General features: G+C 51.6%; 1 protein-coding gene across 3 annotated transcripts in view; it reads right to left on the bottom strand.

Moving 5' to 3' along the window:
- Rim (Rab3 interacting molecule) overlaps positions 1-22,344 on the bottom strand; it is a 76,166-nt gene that overhangs the window by 12,936 nt on the left and 40,886 nt on the right. For 2 of the 3 annotated variants that reach the window (XR_003113052.1, XM_025299884.1), the window contains exons 8-20: positions 20,288-20,507; positions 17,356-17,613; positions 16,427-16,450; positions 14,829-15,093; positions 14,101-14,343; positions 13,555-13,728; positions 11,276-11,305; positions 9,133-9,286; positions 8,165-8,334; positions 7,883-8,058; positions 7,488-7,725; positions 2,608-2,744; positions 875-1,057 (exon numbers count right to left, since the gene is read on the bottom strand). Coding sequence is in view for 2 of the 3 variants with exons in the window: in XM_025299884.1 (XP_025155669.1) it covers positions 875-1,057; positions 2,608-2,744; positions 7,488-7,725; positions 7,883-8,058; positions 8,165-8,334; positions 9,133-9,286; positions 11,276-11,305; positions 13,555-13,728; positions 14,101-14,343; positions 14,829-15,093; positions 16,427-16,450; positions 17,356-17,613; positions 20,288-20,507 (2,272 nt within the window). In the remaining variant the exon portion in view is untranslated. Of the gene's footprint in view, positions 1-874; positions 1,058-2,607; positions 3,222-3,308; positions 5,379-7,487; positions 7,726-7,882; positions 8,059-8,164; positions 8,335-9,132; positions 9,287-11,275; positions 11,306-13,554; positions 13,729-14,100; positions 14,344-14,828; positions 15,094-16,426; positions 16,451-17,355; positions 17,614-20,287; positions 20,508-22,344 lie in introns of all 3 variants that reach the window. The other variant, XM_019843969.2, reaches the window with a different exon arrangement.

Raw genomic sequence — 22,344 nt, 5'->3', positions numbered from 1 at the left:
ACTCTTACTGTGCACGTCTTCAGCTTCTCGCTCATCCCGTGCAAAGCGAGCACCTCGTGTCCGCTCTGCGCTTACTATCGCATTTCAAGAATATCGTAATCCACGATGAGGGATGAAAAATGTCGTTTCGTCGATCGCGAATCTTCTTTCTCTCTCGCATCCGCTCTCGAGCTCGATGCACTCGCGATCGTATCGTTCACTCGTGCTTCCTTATTCTGTATTCTTATTCTTCATTCGTGCTTTTTATTGCGGCCGTGAACATCGTCGACTCGACTGAGAGAGTCTACTCCCGGAGTCGTTCGAATTTAGCCTCGTGGTGATTTTCGACAGGGAGTACGACGATATATCGATGACGATATATCGCTGCATCATCCCCCGGTCTCGGTACGTAGCGAGAGCACACCGTCACAATCTACACACTAACGATGACTAGGCTATGCTATATCCTAATTTACGAAATATCGCTGTTATGAAGAAGAAGAAGAAGAAGAAGAAGAAGAAGAAGAAGAAGAAGAAGAAGAAGAAGAAGAAGAAGAAGAAGAAGACGATATTCCCTCTTTTATCTTTTACTAAAGAGAGAAGATATAAATGTCAGGAATAGAAACTTGTCTAATGCCGCGATGAGAGAGAGTATGACGTCGGCATCGTACGATAACGAACGAAAGAGGAAAAGAAAGAAACGTCCATCGAGTGTTCTCCAACGTCGCGCGGACCGAGAAGAAGAAGAAGAAAAAGAAAGAAGAAAAGAAACCGCCTGCGCGCTTCCGAGCGACCGATTCTTCTTACGAGAAAGAATCTCTCGACTACGTAGAAACACGTAGAGGCTAGAAGACGCAAAACTCGACAGAAAATGACCAGTGTGACAATGTGTTACCTGTCGCGGACAACTGGCTGGTGCTGTTGCTCTTCTTCCCGAGGCCGGCCTGATACTGCACGGCGCTGGCGCTGCCGCAGCTGCTGCCGCTCCCGCTCTTGCTGCCCGGCGAGCTCTTGCGGCTTCTCCTCGACGTGTCCTCGACGTTCAACGCGATCGCTGTATCGCTGAAACTACCCGCGTCTGCGAAACAAGAATACGCGCTTGAACAGGTAAACACGCAGCCCGGGGGAGAATGACCGAGAGAGGCTTGCGCCGCCGTTTCCGAAATATCTTTTCTGTGTGGAGCTAATCTTGCAATCAGCAGGACGCGGCAAGTGGAGAGAAGGTGGCAGCAACGACATTTGCTCAGAATGCGTCCGGTGTCCAACACCGGAGATATTCTCTCCTGTTTCGAAATTTCGTGAAGTACTTTTCGTAGTAAAAATAGTCTCGAATCCTCTCGGCTGCCGGGTGATTTTATAACAATGAACCGAAACGTCAAAGGATGCATTGTCAAGTCTCGACGCGTCCTGAAATTCATTTCGAGGCAAAAGTAACGCAAGCCGTTTTGCTTTAACTGACCGCACAAAATGAGGACGCGGGACGCGGAGTAACGAGGGAGGCAGCAAAAGGGTTGTACGTTAATTTCAGAGCCGAGAGTCATTTACGCGGTGTTTTCGGGTCGCGAGCTCCTCGCGAGCGGGAAATGCATAATTGCCGAATAATGACGACGTGTACGTCTTGCTATCGTCGAACGACGCGCGTTCGTCGTTTCGTGACTCCGCGGACTCCGCCGCGGCAAAAGTTTCATCAGCAGCATTCGGACGGCTTCGGGCGAATGTACGTCCGGGCGGGTTACTAACTGCCGCTAAATACGAGTGCAACGAGTTCTCGTGACTGCCAAGTCCCGGCGAAAATTTATGTTACTCCTGCGCTCCGCGAAGCTCCGTCTTCGCTCTCTCGACCATACGTCACGCCATCGTGACGGCAAAATCGATGCGGCGGTGTACACATGGGTGTACAGCGTGGGTATCAGCGAAATATCGAGGTGGAATGGAGCTTTCGTTAGAGAAACGGGAACGTTCAGCGGGACGGGCTAATGCGAGGAATCTCGCTGGATTCCCAGCCGGAGGGACAGATTCCACCTCGACGAGGATGATCTTCGCGTAAGGTTGCGCGAGCGTGGCGGGAGAAGAGGAAAGGAGGAAGAAGAAGAAGAAGGGCAAAAACGTTCGTCATTAGCGGAGGACTAATTGACAGGCATAACTCGCGAGATGGGGCGAAAAGGAAGGGAGGGAGGGAGGGGAGGGGAGGGGGCAGGCATACACGGAAGAAATCTGTCAGTCGATCGTGAGTAACCGAACGGGGAAGCAAACGGGAAGACTCGGTAGCGAGGGAGGTGATGGCTCCGTTACACCGCAAACCTCTGTCTGAGCATTCAGCCGCGTCAGGACTCGGTCGGAATGACTGAGAGAGCGATCGGAGACCGAGTGAAAACCTTCTGCGGGGAGGGGGGGGATCTTTCAGCCCCTGCGCGGTCGAGCTTTCCACTCGGTCCCTCCGTTCCTCCCGGGCAACGGGAAATCCGGTCAACACCAAAGTTATTCTTTTCGTGCAACATCCAACCGACCAACGTGAGGAGGATCGGCGACTCGCGTGGGAACGACAGAGAAACGTAACAATTCAAACAGCAACATCGATCGAGCAGTTAAAACAAGAGCTCCCTCTTCCTCTCTCTTTTCCTCTCTCACCTTTCTCATCCTGCGGCACGTCGGCGTTACTGAGACTCCTGGTGAACGGACTCCTCTTGCCGTGCTCGTCGTGCCCGTTGTCGATCACCTGATGTCTGGACATCTTCTCGTACGAGCTCGACTGACCGCCGTACTCGCTGCTTTCCGGCATGGACGAGGAGCGGCGATTCGCGGCGGCGGTGGCGGCGGCGGCGGCGGCGGCCACGGCATCGATGTCGAAAGTGGATTTTTTTCGGGATCGTCGCCGGGCGGACATGGACGGCAGGAACGTGGACGCCACGTCGGCGACGTTGGCGAGCGGCGACGTTTTCGTGTTTTGTGGGTGTTGGTGATGATGATCGTCGGCCCGTGGGTGGTAGTTTTTAGCGGTGTCGGAGGTAGCGGTTTGGGAATCAAAGAGACTCGAATTAGCGTTACCAGGGCGGGGTGCTCGGTTACGGGGCCTACGCGGATCGCACGGGCCAAATCCGCAGTTCTCGCTGCACTGGCTCTCGCTCTCCATCGAGTACTCGTAGTACTCGAGGGTGTCGCTGATCGCCACGTTCCTCTTACTACTCTGTTGTTGCTGTTGTTGTTGTTGTTGTTGTTGTTGCTGGTGCTGGTGCTGCGGCTGCGGCTGCGACTGCGGCTGCGGTAGATGCTGCTGATGCTGATGCTGCTGACCGCTCGACCGCCGCGGTAGTTGCTGCTGCTGCTGCTGCTGTTGTTGCTGCTGTTGGTGGCGCTGCTGCTGGTGGCGCTGCCTCTTCTCGAGCATCTCGAGATGCCTAGCCTCCGGACAGCTGCTGTTTCGCCTACGATATCTATGCTTCGTCTCTACCAATGTTCGCCTTCCGTCGTCACCCTTCCGCGACAGCGATCCCGACCTACCATCTAACTCGGAAGAGGACAGCGCTAGCTCGCGACACTCGGGGCAACTACTTTTACGTCTAGCGCGCGACGTCGCGTGTCGCGGCTCCCGCGAACAAGAGCAAGAACGCTGCGACCCTGACCTAACTAGCTCGCGCGGCCCCGGATATCCCTCGTAATCGTATCTTGAGTCTAAGTAGCTAGCACGATCTTGTCCCGCGTGAAAGAAGCCCGGCCTAACGGCGCCGTCGTTCGCCCTAGTCTCCGTCACGTAGCCCGTCCGTCGAAAGTAATCGGCGCCGACTACCGTCTCCATGGAGCCGAACTCCTCGTCGGAGTCCAGCACGCAATGCGACGTCGTCGTCGTCGTCGTGGTCCTCTCGTCATCGGGCCGTCGCGTCGTCGTCGAGCCGTCGCGAATACGCAGATCTTTGCTCTCCGGACAGCTACTGTTACGTCGGCGACGGTACACGCGTCTGCTGCGTTCCGCGCTCGCGCTCACGCTCGGCTCCTCGTCCGAGTGCAGCAACGCCGGCGTCGACTCGGTTCGTTGCTGCTGGGCCATCGCCGTCGTCGGTCTCTTGCTCTCGACGCACGCTCTCGCGGACCTGTCTCTCGCCGCTGGACTCTCGTAGTCACCTGCGCTCCTCTCTCTACTGCCTCTCCTGCTCCTGCGCCTCCGTCTTCGCGTAGGAGTCGAGCCGCCGTCCTCGTACAACGACGTTTCCACTTTGCTGGAGCTGCTCTGCCTCACTACGTTACGGTAATCGTAATCGTCGTCGTCGTCGTCGTCGTCGTCGTTGTAGTCGTCGTCGTCGTCGTCGGCCGGCCGGTACCTCACGTAGTCGTGACCGGCGCTCGTGCTCGTCGTCGTCTTAACGACGTCGTCCGATTGCGTCGGCGCGTAGCTGCGTTTGCCGGGCTGAACGACCGAAGAACGTGCGCGCTCCAGGTCGTCGCGAAGATAGTCGCCGTCGTACATTGACGAGACGCTTCTCAGAGCCTCGATCCTCTTGTCCCCTCGTCCGTAGTCCAGGTCGTCCATCTTGTCGCGCTCCACGAACCCTTCGTCGTAGTCCGTGTCCCAGTCCTCGTAGTTCTTGCAGTCTTCCCCTTGGTAGGCGCGACGACCAGCGAGAACGCAGCCGTTCACGTCCTTCGTAGGCATCCTTTGGTCGACGAGATTGGCGACGTCGTGAAGTCTCGTGGCGGATCTCGTGGCGAGGATCCCGCGCTCGTAACTCTCGCCGGACGACAGCGTGTCCTCGATGCTACAGTAGATGTGGTCGTTGATCAAGTTGCGGAGCTCCAAGCTCTTGGTGCGCTTCTCCGTGCTGGTGTCGCGGCTCCACGCGTGGGTCCCGTACTTGCGCACCAGGTAGCTGCTGGCCTTCAGGTATTTTCTCTTGCCGGTGTCCTCCTTGTCCAAGATGTTCCTGAGGCTGGTGCGGCCGTCGGCGCCGAACAGTCTGTCGCTGTCGCCCGCCAAGCGCGAGCCACACGAGACTTTGTCGCCGTACTCGTTGGAGGCTCGCTTGGCCGCGATTCTCTCGGCGACCGTCTCGATGTTCTGCTTGTCGAAGCTCGGCACGTAAATATCCGTCTCGCCACAGCTGAGCTCGGAGTCGTAGCTGTAGAAGGCCGGCGGCTTGTGATCCCGCTCGAGCAGGTAATCGTAATTCGTCTCTTTGCTCGTGAGACTCGTAATAGGCACTTTGTCGTCGCCGTTCGAATCGTAGTAGGACTTGCTCTGATCGCCCAGCGCCGGTATCTTGTCGCCGTATCCGGCGTCGCTGAGAGAGAGATTCCGCTTGAGCTTTCTCCGGGCCGTCCTGAGACTGTCGTCGCTGAATATGTTGCTCGATATGCTCTCGTACTCGAAACTCTTGGCCCTGCGCGATAGCAGACCGACGGCCCCTGGCCTAGTACCGAAACGATCACCGTATGTATCGTGCATCACGACGTAATCGAAGCTCCTAGCCTTAGCGGATAAGAGAGACCTACGCGGATGCAAACTAGCGTCTATACTCCTAATGTCGAGATGGTCAGGGATATCAAACGGATCCTTCGCGACGATCGTTCGTCCGTTCCTCGTGGTCGTTGTCGGCATCGTCGTCTCTGTTTTCGTTTTCGTCGTTGGTATTATCGTTTTCATCGTCTTTGCCGTCAGAGTCGCCGTCGCCGTCGTCGCCGCCGCCGCCGCCGCCACCGTCGTCGTCGTCGTCGTCGTCGTCGTCGTCATCGTCGTCGTCGTCGTCGTCATCGTCGTCGTCGTCGTCGTCGTCGTCGTCGTCGTCGTCGTCGTCGTCAATGTCGTCGACGTCGTCGTCGCAGAACGACGCGCGCGCAGACCCATGTAGTCGTCGTAGACACCCACGGCACGACGATACGGCGCCGAAGAGCTCGCGCGACCACGCAACCTCCCCGTGTGACAACGACAATTGTTCGAGTCGACCTGCTGGCAGTCCACGGCGACGTGCGTCGCCGCAGTGCGATTCTTAGCGCTACCGGCGAGTCTCGCTGGCCTGTGTATGTACCCCTCGGAAACGCTGTACTCGCTGGTCTCGGGGCTGTAATATCTCAGCATGTTCTCGTCGACGGTCTGCGATCTCATGAAGGGTGTACGCATCTTTTTGTACAATGAGCGTACCACTGCGGACTTGCTCCGTACGAGGGGATGCGGGGGGGTGGGACACTTGCTGGGGTCGTTGCTTTTGGGCGCGGTGGGATTGTTGTTGCACGGACAATGACATTCGCTGCGGGGTACCCTAAGTTTGTGCTTGCGCCTATTGCGCCTAGGGGGCGGGGGCGTAGGGGATGTGACAGCGGGTGTTAGAAAAACGTTCTCAATTGTCGGTCTGCAAACAATGTTTTTTTTTTTCATTTATAGAGAGGGTTTCGGCGCTCTTGTGCGACAGCACAATCATAGGATGAGCCCATTCCGCTTTTCGTTCTATCCCTTGTCTCACGGTTTTCTCATTTGGCACTTTCTTCTTGCTTGTTCTTTCTTTTTTTTCTGCGTTTTTCTTTTTTTTTTCTATTTTTCTCTTGCGCGCGCTCGCGATCGATCGAACTCTCGTGTGTACATGTGTACGCGTATGTTCATGGCTCACCCATGAACATCTTTCTTTTGCGACTCTCGCCGAGAACAACGGGTCGGCATTTCGGAAGAGAAGACACGCGGCGAACGATGTTCTCTGTCTTCTCGCCGTGCTTCGTTCTCTACGATGCGACGAGGCAAGACTCTACCTGACCGTTCGACCAACGCCACGCACTAATCCCTGATTTTTCTTAGAATGGGGCACTAATTAAATGGACATTGGCACACATAGAAAGAAAGAGAAAGAGAGAGAGAGAGAGAGAGAGAGAGAGAGAGAGAGAGAGAGAGAGAGGGAGAGAGAGGGAGAGAGGGAGAGATGGGGGAGGGGGAGGGAGAGATGAAGAGAGGGAGGGAGGGAGAGAGAGAGAGAGGGGGTAGGGAGAGGGAGGGAGGGGGGAGAGAGAGAGAGAGAGAGAGAGAGAGAGAGAGAGAGAGACAGTATGTGCGTAGGAGGTGCAATCTAAGCGCTAAGCTCTCTTCGCCGGAGATGGCATCGGGGGGCGGGGGGGCTGGAGAAAAAACATATGGAGAAACATTTGTCGCAGCAAGCAGGATGCGAAGAGTGCAACTACCGGGACATTCACGCAAGTCGACAATGTCCATTTAATTCAGGGATTATTTCTTCTCGCTCGAGGGCTCGAGCCGATCGAGTCGGCGAGATGCTGAGCATCTCCGGCATCGGTCAATTTCTCTTTCTGCATCCAACTCTCTCCAATGTACGCGAAGGCGTTCGAGTGTGTGCGAACGCGTACGTTCGGACTCGAAGCAAAACGCGCTCGTCGGCGCTCGAACCCTGCGAGTTGTACCTAACGAGGTGTACTTTTGTTCATCATGAAATCTGCCTTACTTGTTGTACACCGACCTCGCGGGACGAGGTCGCCCGTACATCGAGAAAGATCGGTAACGGTAAAGGTTGCGAAACTATACTCACGTTAGCGCTCTCGATCCACGTGGTCGCTCCGATTGTGTACTAAAGGCACTGCTCGTTACCGAGGCTATGCTCTCTATGTCAGAATCCCCGGGATCACCGAGTACGTCTTTGTCGGGACTCAAGAGTCCTTTTCGCGGTCTGTGCATCCTGTGAGCGTGGCTGTGCGGCAGCATTAGAGGATCGTGCCCGATCGACGGGAGATCCGGGTCCGAGAGGCCGCTGCGATGCTTCTCCCAGCCTGGAAGTAAATCGATCGGTGTATCAGCCGAGGCAAGTACTATGAAAGAAGCTACAGATTCCGACCAGCGTTCGACAAGTTAAACTCGTCTCCTTGTGACTGATCGGACACTTATTATCACAGTCTCGCCGCGCGGCCGCGCGAAAGTGTGACTCACCTCCCATACCGGTGCTTCTGTATGTCGTGTGCATCGGCCTGTTGCGATGCTTCATGAATCTCACTCGCTCCTCCAGATCTTGCGTGACCCTCTCCTGCAAGACTGGCGGGACTGGAGGTAGGTGGCGTTTCTTCGGCGACCCAGTGGGGGTGGCGGTCGCCGACCTTGAGCCCAATCTGAAGAAGCGCGCGGCCAAGTGAGACAACGCGGCCGTGTCGTGAGAACGGCTCGCCGACACATGCACAGCAACGAACGCCCAAAGTACCCGGAGATATTTCATACCTCGCCGCATAAACATATGTGTGCGCGAAGGGGATGGATCTATGCTCGGGCGGAGACAGGGAACGATGACCGGTGGGGCTCTGAGACCTTCCTCGGTATCGAACGCTCGACGAGTCCATAGGCGCCGCGCTGTGAGACCTATGACCCATCATTCCCCGCTGCATGTCGTCCTGAGAACGGCAAGTATTTAACAGAGCGTGTAAGGATACCGTGCGGACGTATGGACGTAACTTGGCGACGAGAACACCGACCAGTCTCGGAGTGTCTCGCCGTGTCTTCTGCGCGAACATCCGCAAAGTGTGTGTCTCCGATTTCGACGAAACTTGACATAGAATAGCCAAAAATAAGAGACATATTTCTTTTATCGACAATGGCTCAGATTTAGAAGGGGTGAAACCGCTCCTCAAAGTTTCATCCCCTTTATGCTATCTCGATAATTACCGCAGAGGAGAAAAAACTTCTTAAGCAAAAATTGTACAGCATAAAAAACCGTATAATTTTTCTTTAAAAAGCTTTCCCCCATCTGCAATAATTATCGAGACAGCATAAAGGGAATGAAACTTTGAGGGACAGATAAAAGAAATATCGATCTTTTATTTCTGGTTATTCTACGAATATGCGAGGTTTCGTCGGAATCAAAGACACACACACACTTCGCGGATGTTCCTTGTTAGTGAAACACTTTTGACGATGATATTACTCCGATTGAGAAAAGAATAAAAATCAAGAAAATTCTCAACTGGTCGCTACCGTTTCTCGCTGCAATGTGTACCCTTGGGATTTGATTCAACAGTCTGCGAGTTGTTTCGGAGAACGAAAAAGTCCGTTTGAAGTTGCGGGCGACGAAATCCATTCCTTGAGCGAGAGAAAGCGGAGCCCCTCCCCCCTCGCCCCTCCCCGGCCCCCGCGAGCAAGACCGATCGGTGATCTCTGACACACCGCGTCTGACACCGCGTTGTGAGCCGTACCTTACGATATGTCTGGTAACTCGATATAGACGCGGATTGGTCGCGAGATATCATGAGGGCGGCCCTTTTACGTCCTTGAGGCGACATGTCCCTCCGACTCCGGTGCTCACCGTCGATGCAGAGCTCCCTCTCCGGCGGCGGGCTAGAATAGTGGCTGCTCCAGCATGCGTTCATTTTTTTTTCATCAATCAGCTGCGTGCCTTACAACTTAAATGAGGCGAGTGCTGTGATCTCGCGCTAATCTCAAAATGCATGCGGCCAGGATGGTACAAGAGAGAGTGACGGAGGCAAAGTATACTCGTGTGTCGTGTTCGTCGGCACGTGATGCGTGTATGCGTGCCTCAGTGAACGGCAACCAACAGCAGTGCCGATGTTAGCTCACTTCTCACCGAGCGATGTAAGCGTAATATAACACGTGTTGTACGCAACAGTTACATCGTCGAGTGAAAAATTGCAGCATCGATGTAACGCTACTGCCCCACTCGCCGATGTTTACTGGAGCCTATGTATGCGTGTGTATACGTGTGAAGAATGCTATAAATGAACACGCTACGTGGCGTACTGAGAACGGAAATCGGTCGGAGAACGAAAAGTCGGGACGTAGGAACGGGAAAGAAAGGAAGAGGGAAAAGGATCGCGCGAGTCCTCCGGTCGTGTGCAAATTCATCTCCCGAATCCTCGCGCGCTATTTGGCGCATAAAAGACTGTGTCTAGCGTGAGCCCGGGGTCGACTCCTTAGATCGTACAAAACTGCACAGTGCATATCTCCTAATTTGGCGCGAAGCAGCTCCAAGTTACTCGGCAATGCAGTCAAGTCTGGCTCGGCGTTTACACAGTGTGTTCTCGATTGCGAGACTCTTCCCGTTGCCAAAAATCGGGATTGCGAGGAGCGGCGCTTCGCTGAGCGAAGAAGCAGAGTCGCCGTATAAAATCTCGTCGTGGAATACGCGGCGTAAGTGCGTCCGTGCGGGCGTGCCAAGTCTGCGTGAGTGGTTCGCTCGCACGTAGCGATAATCGATCAGTGCGAGAGAGAGAGAGAGAGAGAGAGAGAGCGTAAAACGCGTGAAAAATCCCTCGGAATCCCGAACGAAAGGCGCTAATTCGCCGTTTCTGGCAACGAAAAGCGACGCGTGCGTGAGAGAAGGCGCTTCGCGGAAACTGGCTGGCGGCACCAAGTAATTGCAGTCAAAGCTTTAATAAAGGAAGACTCAATCCACCCCGGCCGATGCATCGCGATGCATTAAGCATTCTAGAAGCCATGTCTCGTCGCATCTAAGACTCAACGTGTTTAATAATGCGTATATGTTTATATATATTAACGTGTGTGTGTATGTGTGTGTGTATACGTATGTGTGTATGCAAGAAGCGATGACAGTATGACGTCTAAAGTGCCTACGTGGATGACGACTCGCTAATCTATTCTCCTTTTCTGTTCTCTTTCCTGTCTTTTTCTTTTGCATCTACTGCTACTTGCTCGCAATCACTCTTCGCGTCACTCTCGACGGGCAACGAGGAAACGACGTTAGCCGGAGAAATCGAACGCCAGACAACCGAGAGACCGCCTCGGGAATTTTGCTGCGCGTTATCGTACGTCGCGGTGTATGACGCATTGTTAATCGCACACCGAGTGGAAGAAGCGGAGCGGTTTCGTCAGCAGAGTTTTGCGTTCGACGGACGGCCGAGTTTTTCGCGTTACCGTAGCCGCGCGATATGTCTCGTTCGCCGGCGAAGCGAGATGCTCTTCCTCCCTGTGTCTCTCCCTCTCTCCCTCTCTCTCTCTCTCTCTCTCTCTCTCTCTCTCTCTGTCTCTTTCTCTCGTAAAGTATATTTTCTCATTGGACAAGGACCTCTCGTGTTATGCTCCGTCGTCGTCAGTGCACCCGGATCGAATTAGCGATTCGCGTCTCTTCGTCACAGTCCTCGTCACCGGCGCGGTCGACAAAGTGCGCGACTAAACTGCCCGATTTCTACGCGCAACATCGTAATAATAATAATAATAATAATAATAATAATAATAATAATAATAATAATAATAATAATAATAACCCTAGCGGTGAGGATGCAAAACTGTGTGGGTGTGTGTGTATGTGTGACTGCGTGTGATTCGTGAAGGAGGAGAAAATATATATTATAATGGCCGTACCGCTTATAATTTGACGGCATATTATGAAACCTAAAAAATAAATAACAAAGCACACGATTAAAATCAAAAAGCAATGAGCGGGCGCGGCCGCGGCCGACGCGTCATTGTCTAGTTTCTCTTATCTCGCCAATAGTCGCTATATATGTATACATATATACGTATATACATTTCTTTTCTCGCACGAAATACTTTACGCGCAAACATCCTCGGCGACGCGACGGATCCGATTGTTTCCGTGACGGATCGCAAAATGCTACGAGTCGTCAACATCTCGAATCGCTTATCGCGAAACGCGATGATAGGAAGAAAGTAGTACGCAATTGTACGTATACAATAGCGATATTTTTCTCCCGAATGACCGATTCTTGTGTATGTACTGTCGACTTGGAGTACACAAGCCGCTTAAATATACTGTAGCGTTCAGATATTCGTACGTCACTTTAATGTCACGAGGCATTCTTTCTCAATCAGAACGCGTCATCCCCTCGCGCGTCACGTCGCAACCGCGGACTCGCGTCGGCTCGGCGGCCGCGGATTGATTAATGTAATTGCCGGCGAAACCTTTCCGAATAATCTCATTAGGCTACATCGAGGATTGTCAAATACGCGCGCAGGACGTCCGCCGGAGCGCAGAAGCGGGGACGTTTCAATTATTCGAAGCAAGCTTTCGCAGAGCGACGCGCGTTTGGCATAGAGAAGCTCGTTTTGAAATCGATTTTGAGATCGAGGGACTGTTCGGCACGAAAAGAAGCGCCGGGCGATGCCGGACAGCCGACCTACCGCGGTCGATTCTCCCGGTCCATCGCTTTCGACCTGCTCAAGTGTGTCGTCGAGTGAAAAATTCCACACGGGGGAGCGGGTGCAAGTCGCGTCGCCGTCGTCGTCGTCGTCGTCGTCGTCGTCGAGACCGGCGGGACGCGAACTCGTCGCGAATATTCGCGAATGACGAATGCACTGTCTGCCGCTATAGCGCGACGCGCGTCTTCCGCACGAAATGCAAACGACTCCGGGGAGTTAAAGTGACGTCGAATAAATAACCGAGTCGGGCTTGTTCTACCGAAAGAACGCTGTCAGAGCACACACGCGACTTCACGTTAGCTGCTCCACGCTAATATATCACGGATGCACTCGGGGCGATTATCGTATCTTTCTCTCTCTCTCTCTCTCTCTCTCCCTCTCTCTCTCTCTCTCTTTCGCTTCTCTTCCCTTTTCCTTAATTATCCCGCGGACGCGCGCACGTCATCCCTTCGGCTTGCGAGCAAGAAGGCGGAGGCTCTCGTGAAACTACGGGCAAGGAACACTCGGTACTTACGAATAACGAGCGAACATCATCGCGGAGATATTAATATGAATACGAGAAGTTTAAGACTGACTTTCCAGAGTTGGCGATGGTCGCGGGCCAACTGCTTTGTCAATTGGCTTATTGCCCAGTTTTATAACTTGGCTTTCGCCCTCTCCCTCTGTCTCCCGACCGCCCCCTCCCCCTTCCTTGCCGTTCCACGTCGTCTTTTTTTCTCTTTCGCAAACTTCCGCTCGCGCGATCATTTATTTTATATAAGTATATTCATGTTCACGTCCGTTCTCTCCCTCCTATCAGCGCGCTTGATCCTCTTTTCGGATCGCGCAGAAGCGGGAGGAGAGTCACGGTCTCATGCGCGCGATCGTCTTCGAGTCGGAGAGTCCGAAGCAAAAAGCCGATCGACTCTTGAGCGATCGCAAGTTGAGCAAATGAGTCGTGAGCGCGACGCGATCTCACCGAATCAGGAGTCCGCCCGAAATAAACGGATCCTCGCGAATCCTCGCGGCTGGGATCAGTCACGCATACCGAAGCTTGAGTGAACCGACGCAACGCTTGAGTTAATGACGATAATGCGTTGCCGCGCTGCAAGGAACACGGGAATAAACGTTACACGGCGCTCGTTACGACGGCGATTACGAGATTCTGAATCGGCGACGTTGTCAGGGATTAGTAACGCAATTCCCGCCGGCGGTCAAGTGTGTTTGCGTGTCTGTCTGTCTGCTTTGTGTGTGTGTGTGTGTATGTGTGTGTGTGTATATGTGTATGTACGCGTGTGTGATAACTGCCGTATCGCTTCTCGATAATGCACGAACTCCGTCGCGAAGAATTCGCGCGACGGTCGAATTTTGCGTGCGCGCGCGGATTTGGTTGACCCTGACGAATTTTCTGCTTCTCTTGATCTTCTCGTCAGCATTTCGACGACCCGTGCACGATCGGTACGCACTCCCGTATCGGAATTTTCCAAGGGACGCTCCCTTACCTGGAGGAACTGCCGATACTGCTTATGCTGGCACCATCGTTCGTTCTCCTTTGTTCCCTCGGCACGTCGCAATCCGTGATGTCGCATTCTGAGGTGTCGGAGTCGCTTAATCTCGAAGTGGTCGACGGTGGGCTCAGGTGACAATCTATCATGTCGTCGGAATCTTGGTAATGCCTGCGGAGCAAGAGCGGCGTTAACACGCCACGTGAGTCGTAGGATGTGACGGCCGCTCGAATTTTCCTTCGAATTTCCGAAAGCCGATCAAATATTTGCACGCGCGATATTCATTGCGAAGTTACGTCTGTTGTTCAATTAAGACAGTCGACAAGCCGCGACCACTGCCTGTGCGCTGACACGCGCACGGGCATTTCAGCGCGTAAATCGTATCACGACGACGCGTGCGAGACGAATTTAGTGACGGAGGAGGAGTGATATTATCGGGCGTTCCGCAAGAAATTCGTATCGACGCGAGGTATTTATTTGATCGCTTTTAGTATTGGCATCGGAATTACTAGCATTCGCGAGGGCGATTCATACTCGACGTACCGGTGCTCCCCGTGAGCGGTCAGGGCATGCCATTCTGGATCCTCGTTTAAAGGATATACTGCTAATTCCAGGACAACCTCGCCGAGAAAATCGTTCACATCGTACTTCATGTAGTCCCAGACCGTAATCTCTAATGTTCTTTTCCGCAGTTCCGTATGTCTGATTCCATTGTAAACGAAATACTGATTCCATTTGGGATCGTTTGTATTCGCCACGGTCTTCGTGCGCCGCTTCGACTTCTCGCTACGGTGTTAAAATATTCACATGGACACGTGAGTCATTCAGTAGGCTTCTTTCTTTCTTCTTTCTGTCTTTTTTCTTTCGCTTTTCTATTCTTAATCCTTTTTTCTTTTCCCTTTGTCAAGAAAAAGACGACGTTCCTGCCCGGACGGCGGGCAGCGACGCGTCAAATTATTACGTGCGCTCGTGCGCAGATTTGCAACCGAACGTTACACATGAGAGGAGAAAAAATGCCGACCTCCGATCGATCCGACTGGAGCGCGTATCCTTTATCCAAAATTTCGCGACGAGTCGAACGGAGAGAAAAAAAAAAGGAAAAAAGAAAGAACGCACGTTTTACTCCTCAAACAATAATCGTTCTCTCTACGCGACAGCTCTACCGAGATTTGTATTATTGAACACCACGAGGAGGTGTTCCCTCCCCCACCTCCTCCTCCTCCTCCTTCTCCTTCTCCTCCCTCTCCCCCTCCTCCTCGGGCTCCGCTCACCTTCTGTCGGGCAGCAGGAACACTTTGGCGTAGGGATTTCTAGGCTGGCCGTTGTTCCGCAGCGAGAGGCCCTCGGCGCAAATTATTGTGACGAACAATTGAAGTGCTACGGGATCGAAATCCAGCTTCACCTGGATACTACCCTCCACGCTCGCATTTCCGGTCGGATGTCGGGAGGGTCGACCGCGTCCTTGGGCGTGCAGGTCCGGCGAGCCGGGCGACGTCACTAAAACCGACGGTTTCTCACGCCTCGCGTCGTACAACTCTGCAAGTGAGCATCGTGCGGTGTCGACTAGGATATAACTCGTTTCCGTACCTGCGATTCTTGGAGCGATTCACGGGGAAAGGCTGGGGGCTCGGGGGTTGAGGATTTTCACGCAGGCTTTCGTGATGGGAGGGAGGGGTAACGAAGAAGGGCCGAACGAGGGCTCGAGATGACGTGGTGAGGGAGAAAGGAGGACCGGATGGTTCGATGAGCGGATAAATTTTCCTGTTTCTTTTCTCACATTTTTCGGCCGCGTTTTTGACTCGCGTCTATGTGACGACAAACATATTGCTATACGCAACATTCAAATAATGGCGGTTTCAAACAACACGACAGCTCGAGGAGACGCCCAAGAAATACCCTAAGCCCGGATATGTTCGGGAGATCAGGGTGTCCATTGGACGCTTGCGTCGACTTGGCGGTTCGGTCAATCAGAAACGCGAAAGAGCCGAGATTTGGACATCGCATCGAACACTGCCTAATTAGCTCGATGAAACTGATAAATTACAATCTCTTCGAGGATCTTTTCAAACATCCACGTCCCTCCCTTTCTCTCTCTCTCTCTCTCTCTCTCTCTCTCTCTCTTCTCTCTGTCTCGAAGAAGAAGAAGAAGAAGAAGAAGAAGAAGAAGAAGAAGAAGAAGAAGAAGAAGAATGGAGTCTACATGCACTGATTTCTCACAATCACGGTGATCCGCAAAGGACAACGGGGCGAAGAGGGGCGGGAAGGAGTTCTCGTGATCAACAATGCCGGACAGGGTCGGTACACACGTAGACAAGATAGGCGGTGGCGATTATGACGAGAGAGTGTTCACATTTATATTTCCGTAAGAGGGTCACACGAGATACCGTATTTAGACTCGTTAGAATTGGTGGAAAAGCGCGACACACGAGGGATCTGCATAAATATCGGCGTCCTCGGACTTTATACATGTATGTAAGATACATATACACACGTACATGTATGCGTATAGTTGTTGCTCCCATAAGACTATACCTATACAACGGTGCTGTTTAGCGGGGGTGCATTGGCACTACAATCTACGTCTACGTTAAAACATCGACATCGATATACATAAGGCAGAGGTATAAAAAAGTATACAAGACGATCTTTTTCTTTTTTCGTCGCTCCGTCACGTTCTCTGCCGTGGCATCGACGTCGTGATCCTCGCGTGGATCACCGCGTTCGTTGAGATTCGGGAGAATCTCGACGAGACGGCCGGCCGTTCCGTAAGAGAGAGACGAAAGGCTAACGATATACAAGGGAGAAAGAGAAACACCGACCAGTCGGAATATATTGCGTTAAAGGAACACAAGAGTTGTCTGAGGCCTACCCCATAGAATACATTTCTTAAGACCTGGAATGCGAAAAATCACATAATCTATGACAATGTAAGCGTCGCTTGGCTAATCATACTTATTAATATACGCTTGCGCGGGCGGTGGGGTGCGGGGGGAAACGCGGATATGCGCGCGTAATCTCGTAATCTTACGCCATACCTCGGGAGATTGCGTTTAATGGGATCGAATCGATGCCGATAAATGTTGCACCGAATCGGAATAATTAATTTCCGGCCGGCGCTGCCGGACGACGCCCGTCAGAATTTTATCCGATCGTGACCACCGCGTAGGGTGGTGTGTCGAGTGTACTTTTCGTCGCACACTCGCGCCTAACCTTTCTTCGTCTCATCTCTCTGCTCATCGTACACACGTACGTGGAATGTGCGTGTGAAATTTACGAGTGAAATCGAATGAAGCGCGAGATACGTTGATACGAAGAGTAATTCCGACTCGGGAACGTTTAATTTGTAATGGTCGCGCAGCGTACTTTCTCTCAACGAGTCCTTCCCGTGCTCTTTTCAGCGATTCTTCGACTATGCTACGTGTCAAAAGCTGACGATACTTAAGAACAAACTACCCCGCTTTTTCAACATTTCTCTCTCTCTCTCTCTCTCTCTCTCTCTCTCTCTCTCTCTCTCTATTCATTAAGGTAACGCCTGGCACCATAAGCCCATGCACGCCATGACTACCGCAGGATGAAAAGTCAGTGGACAGAGTATATTTCAAAGTCGTACGAAAAAGAGTACCTCAAGTTCAAACAACAAGTCGACGATGAAAAAAGAAAGGAGAAAAAAAAAGAGAGAGAAAAGAAGAGACAAAGTGATCTAGATCGCGATGATACATCTGATAGACACAGAAGCGAGAGATCGAGTCGGAAGAGACGCTCGGGAACGGAGTGCGCCGAGTGTGTCTGTATAGTCACCTTTGTGATGCGGTTGCTGAGGTCCGGAGATGGTCTCGTGTTTCTGCCTCCATTGACTCTGCGCGACGATCCTCCTCGATGCCATCGGCGTCGACGGGCCCGGTCCTGCGGGCATCGCGCCGGTTGTCGTCGAGGACAAGTTTCGCGAAACTATGAGCTCGATTTGCGGCTCCAGCCTCGACTCGCGGATGATCTCGGCAACGACATCGAAGCTCTTGCCTTGGAGGGATCTTCTGTTCCACTTGATCACCTCGTCACCTGAAACAGCCGCAGGGAATACCCGAGAAATCGTCGAGCACCCGATTCGTTCCTGTAGACGGTCGCGGAAACGGAGAGAATGGCTTGTCGCGATTGTGTTACGACCGATTGTGTCGCACCGAAAAGCACAAGCTGTCAGCTTTACGCGGCGCGAGTGGCTAAGACGCTCGTGTCGGGTGACCCGCGGCGGAAACAGGTCGAAGCGGCGTTTGCGGACACCGCGTTCGAGTCGCGAGGAATGAAAGATTGAGCGAACCGACGAAAGAGCTCGGCGAAACGAGCTCTCGTCAACTTGTTTATCCCGAATTTTCCCGCGCGCGATTCACTCGCCTCGAGATCGTCGCGACTTGCTCGCTTACTACGATTCGTCCGAAACTCGCAATTAATTCCGCGTGATTCCCACGGTACAAAAAAGAGTAACGAGTCGAGGTCTGCTTACGCAAGTTCATACAGATTATCTCTAAAATTCGATTCCACCCCTGAATCTCGGGAACGGCCCGATTAAATATGGAAAAATGTTTCAGATAAAAGTTGTATGGTTCCAAAGAGGACATGTAACAACTATATAATTTTCTTTATCCTTTTCTACCAATTAACTTTAACAACTTTTGTTTGAAACATTTTTTTATTTGCCTAATATTTCTTTAAATGTTCATGGAAAAACTTTTTTAATATTTAGTTCACGATAACTAGCTTGACGGAAGAAAAAATAATACTAGACTTTTTTACTCTTTTAGTCTCAAGAATAATATATCGTTGCAATAGTGTTCCAAGTTTTGTTAACTCATCGATTTTTGGAAATTTCAAAATTATCAAATTAACAAAAGTCAGAGCGCTATTGTAACAATGTATTCTTAAGACCAAATAGAAAAAAGTCCAAATAGTTAGCGAGATATACTAGGTGCGCAACTAAGTTTCCGGGTTTTTTTGATCAATGAAAAATGGAAAATTTCAAAAGAAATACAAAAAATGGTTTACTCAAAGTATCGTCCCTCGCTAGTTACACATTTTTGCCATCTTTCTGGCAATATATGAATAGCGCGACGATAAAACGACGCGTCTTTGGACCGAAACCATTCATCCAACCAATTTTGCACTTCTTCGAAATTGGCCAAGTGTTGCCTAGCCAAGCCATGCGCCATCGACCGGAACAAGTGATAATCGCAAGGGGCCAGGTCTGGTGAATACGGCGGGTGCGGTAGCAGATCCCATTTCAGCGTCTTGATGGTATCCTGGACGATGGAAGTGCGATGGCACGGAGCGTTGTCGTGCTGCAATATCACTCGTTCGTGTCTCGTGTCCCATTCTGGCCGTTTTTCGAGCAATGCATGGTTCAAATTGATCAGTTGTTGTCGGTAGCGATGCCCATTGACAGTTTCGCCCAGCCTCTTTTCAGCAGCTCATAGTACACGATTCCTTTCTGGTCCCACCAAACGCAGAGCATTGTCTTCTTTCCGAAGCGATTTGGCCGTGCCGTCGATGTTGATGCTTCGCCAGGTGAAAGCCACGATTTTTTGCGTTTGGGATTCTCGAAATATATCCACTTCTCATCGCCAGTAACAATTCGATGCAGGAAACTCTTTCTTTCATGCCGCAAAAGCAAAATTTCGGAAGTGACTCTTCGATTTTCCATCTGTCTCTCAGTCAACTCATGCGGCACCCATTTTCCTTCCTTTTGAATTTTTCCCATGGCATGTAAACGTTTGGAAATACCTTGGCGAGTCATGTTTAATGCCGCTCCGCAAGTTGATCTTGTGTTTGCGTATCATCTTCATCCAATAATCGCTTGCAGATCAGCGTCCTCCGGCTTGTTTTTGGTCTTCCGGAGCGCTCCTTGTCCTCAGTGTCGAAATCGCCACTTCTGAAGCGTTTAAATCAATTCACAATCACAGATAGTTTTCGATGGTGCATGTTCGCCGTAGGTCTCCTCAAGCAAACGACGTGCTTCATCTGCATTTTTTTTCAAGTTAAAGCAGAAAAGCAAAGCTTCCCGCAAATGCTGTTTATTTGGCACAAAACTCGATATCTTCGTTGTTAGAAAAAATATTTTTGCGTTGCGATATGTGTTGGTATTACGACTGGTTATTGTTAACAGATGTCCAAGCTATAAAAAAACACAACTTCAGACATATATGTCGACTACATGTGTTGTTAGCGTCATCCATGTGTGAAACCCGGAAACTTAGTTGCGCACTTAGTATATCATAAATTAAATATTGAAAAAATTACCGAGTTTTCCTTAAATATCTCAAAAACTATTAGAAGCAAATAGAAAAATGTTTCAGACAAAAGTTCTTCAAATTAATTGGTAGAAAAAAATTATATAATAAAAAATTGGCGTTTCCATTTAAGAAAAGTAATGATCAGTGAATACGTCGAAAGTACGGCGCCATCTGTAAACAAAATGATATAGTTGCTGTATGTCCCCTTTGAAACCATACAACTGTTATCTGAAACATTTTTCCATATTTAAAGTCATTCCCGAGATCCAGGAGTCCAGGAGGTTGGACTTTAGAGATACCTTGTACATTGAACGAGACGCGAATGCAGGCAGCGTTTCGCACACGCACGCGTCCATGACGACGAATGTATGTCGAGCGACTCTTAAGCGACGCCCACGACTGCCGTGCGTTTTGAAAATTCTCGCTTGTTGTGAACTTTGTAATCCTCTTACCGGGTCTAAGTCGACCTTCTATGTCCGCCGTACTACCCTCTTTCACCTTCTCGATGAAAGCGCCCATGGAACCGTCTTCCAGTAGCTTGCCACCGACAACTTTTAGTCCGAGTATACTACTACCGCTGTCGAAGCCGGATTGCGGATTTGCCGATTTTCGCAAGACCATGTGGCCGATGATCTTCTGACCGTCTCTGCTCACTTGCCAGGATAACGGATGCTACGGAGCGCGGACAATATTTCTTTTACTGATAATGGGTGTCTCATGCCTTCTCGTAAAGCCAAAAGCAGTAATGGAATGTACGTCCGAATTCTGGATGCTAAATTCGTGAGTCGGAAAACGCGCGCAGCACCGGCCGTTCTCAAGCGTTCAACGATCGCGACTCCGGGCTAACTTTTTGCATTACACAAGATCGATCGCTTCCGATTTACAAGTGACTCGGAAAGACTCGCCCTTCTTGCGGACGGAACTGCCAAGGCAGTATCGCATCCCTCCTCTCGTCTCAGTCTCCAGCATATCCGGCGCGTATTTCCATTAGTGGTCTCTTTTATCGAGTAAGACACAACGATTCAGAGATAATCGCAAGAGAGATTAGCTCGCAGATCCTACTGGGAAATGTTTTGCGTCCATCTCCGCATTCGACGTGCCAGCTACGTCCTGCGATGATACATCTCTCTTGCGCAGGATGCACGGCCACAAGGAGGAAAAGAAACGCAAATGAAGCTACACAGTGTACAATGTCCTGCAAATCGATGGGAGTACCGAGAGAAAACGCTTCGGCGAACGTTTGATATCGGAAAGAAGGAAAGAAGAAGATCCGAGAATGTGCGTGTTTGAGCGTGCGATTTGAAGAAACCGCGGCGGCGCATTAATTTCAACGGTCTCGGATAAATCCGAGCGAATGATAAAAATCTCGTCTTGACCGAAGCGTGTCTCTCGATGTCCCGCCGACGAAGCTCGTCTACGAAGTAGGCGATCTAGACGGTATCGGAAAATAACTAGACGGAGAGAATAGTCGGCATTTCTACTGAGAGTAGCAAGCGGCGCATGCACTACTGCTGCACACACGCGCACACGCACACGCACACACACACACACACACACACGCACGCACACACACACACACACACACACGCACACACACACACACACACACACAGAGTACGTATAAGAGCTAAAACGGTAGCCGCCACTACTGCATGCAACGTATGCGAGAATAAAAACTAGCGAAAAACTGCGGCAAAAGACGAGACATTCCGCAAGTATACGTAGCGGACCCATCGGAGCCGTCGTGGACGTCCGCGGGCCATCCCCGCCGGAGAGCCGAAAAATACGTGTCGAAAGGCATGCAAACAACTCTGCGTGGTATCGTTGATGCGCGTAAACGTATCGCACGATTGGATTCTGAGCGTGGTGTCTCTTCCTGTCTGTCTGAAACGACACACGATTCGCCCCAGGTGGATCTACTTTAGGGAGAGGGGCCGCCTCCTTTCGCTTTCCTTGTCTCCGTCGCTCGCGCTGCTGATCCGCGCGATTCGCCTTGTCCAAGCTCGGTATCACACGAGTTTCATCGACACTCGTCGCCCGTGACTATCGTGTCCTCCAGTTTCCTCCATCTGCGGCGAGTCTAACGATCACGTCCGTCGACTGACGCAACAAGCGGCGTTTCGCGAGGAGACCGAACGAGGCAGAGCGGAATGCTGCAACGAAGCTGCATCCTCTCATGATCCATTTCTGCTTTTACGCCAGCGAAACACCCTCCAGACAATTTCACGCATGCCCGCGGTAGCGATACGACCTGACGCCGTAAATTGCACGTGAAAGATTCCGCAAACCGTCTACTCCGGACGGCGCGTCAGCCCCCGTCAGCTCGCGGCCGCGTTCGGGAATGGGACACTCTCTCTCTCTCTCTCTCTCTCTCTCTCTCTCTCTCTCTCTCTCTCTCTCTCTCTCTCTCTCTCTCTCTCTCTCTCTCTCTCTCTCTGTCTCTCCTCGCTCTACGTTTGCGCAACGGCCGAACGCTCGGTATCGCAATAATCGGGCAGGTATTAGAGAA

This window comes from Harpegnathos saltator, unplaced genomic scaffold (genome assembly GCF_003227715.2).
Source record: "Harpegnathos saltator strain DR-91 unplaced genomic scaffold, Hsal_v8.6 scaffold295, whole genome shotgun sequence".
In the NCBI taxonomy this organism is placed as follows: domain Eukaryota; kingdom Metazoa; phylum Arthropoda; class Insecta; order Hymenoptera; family Formicidae; genus Harpegnathos; species Harpegnathos saltator.
The sequence above is the reverse complement of the archived record's forward strand: the minus strand, read 5'-3'. Positions and strand labels throughout refer to the sequence as shown.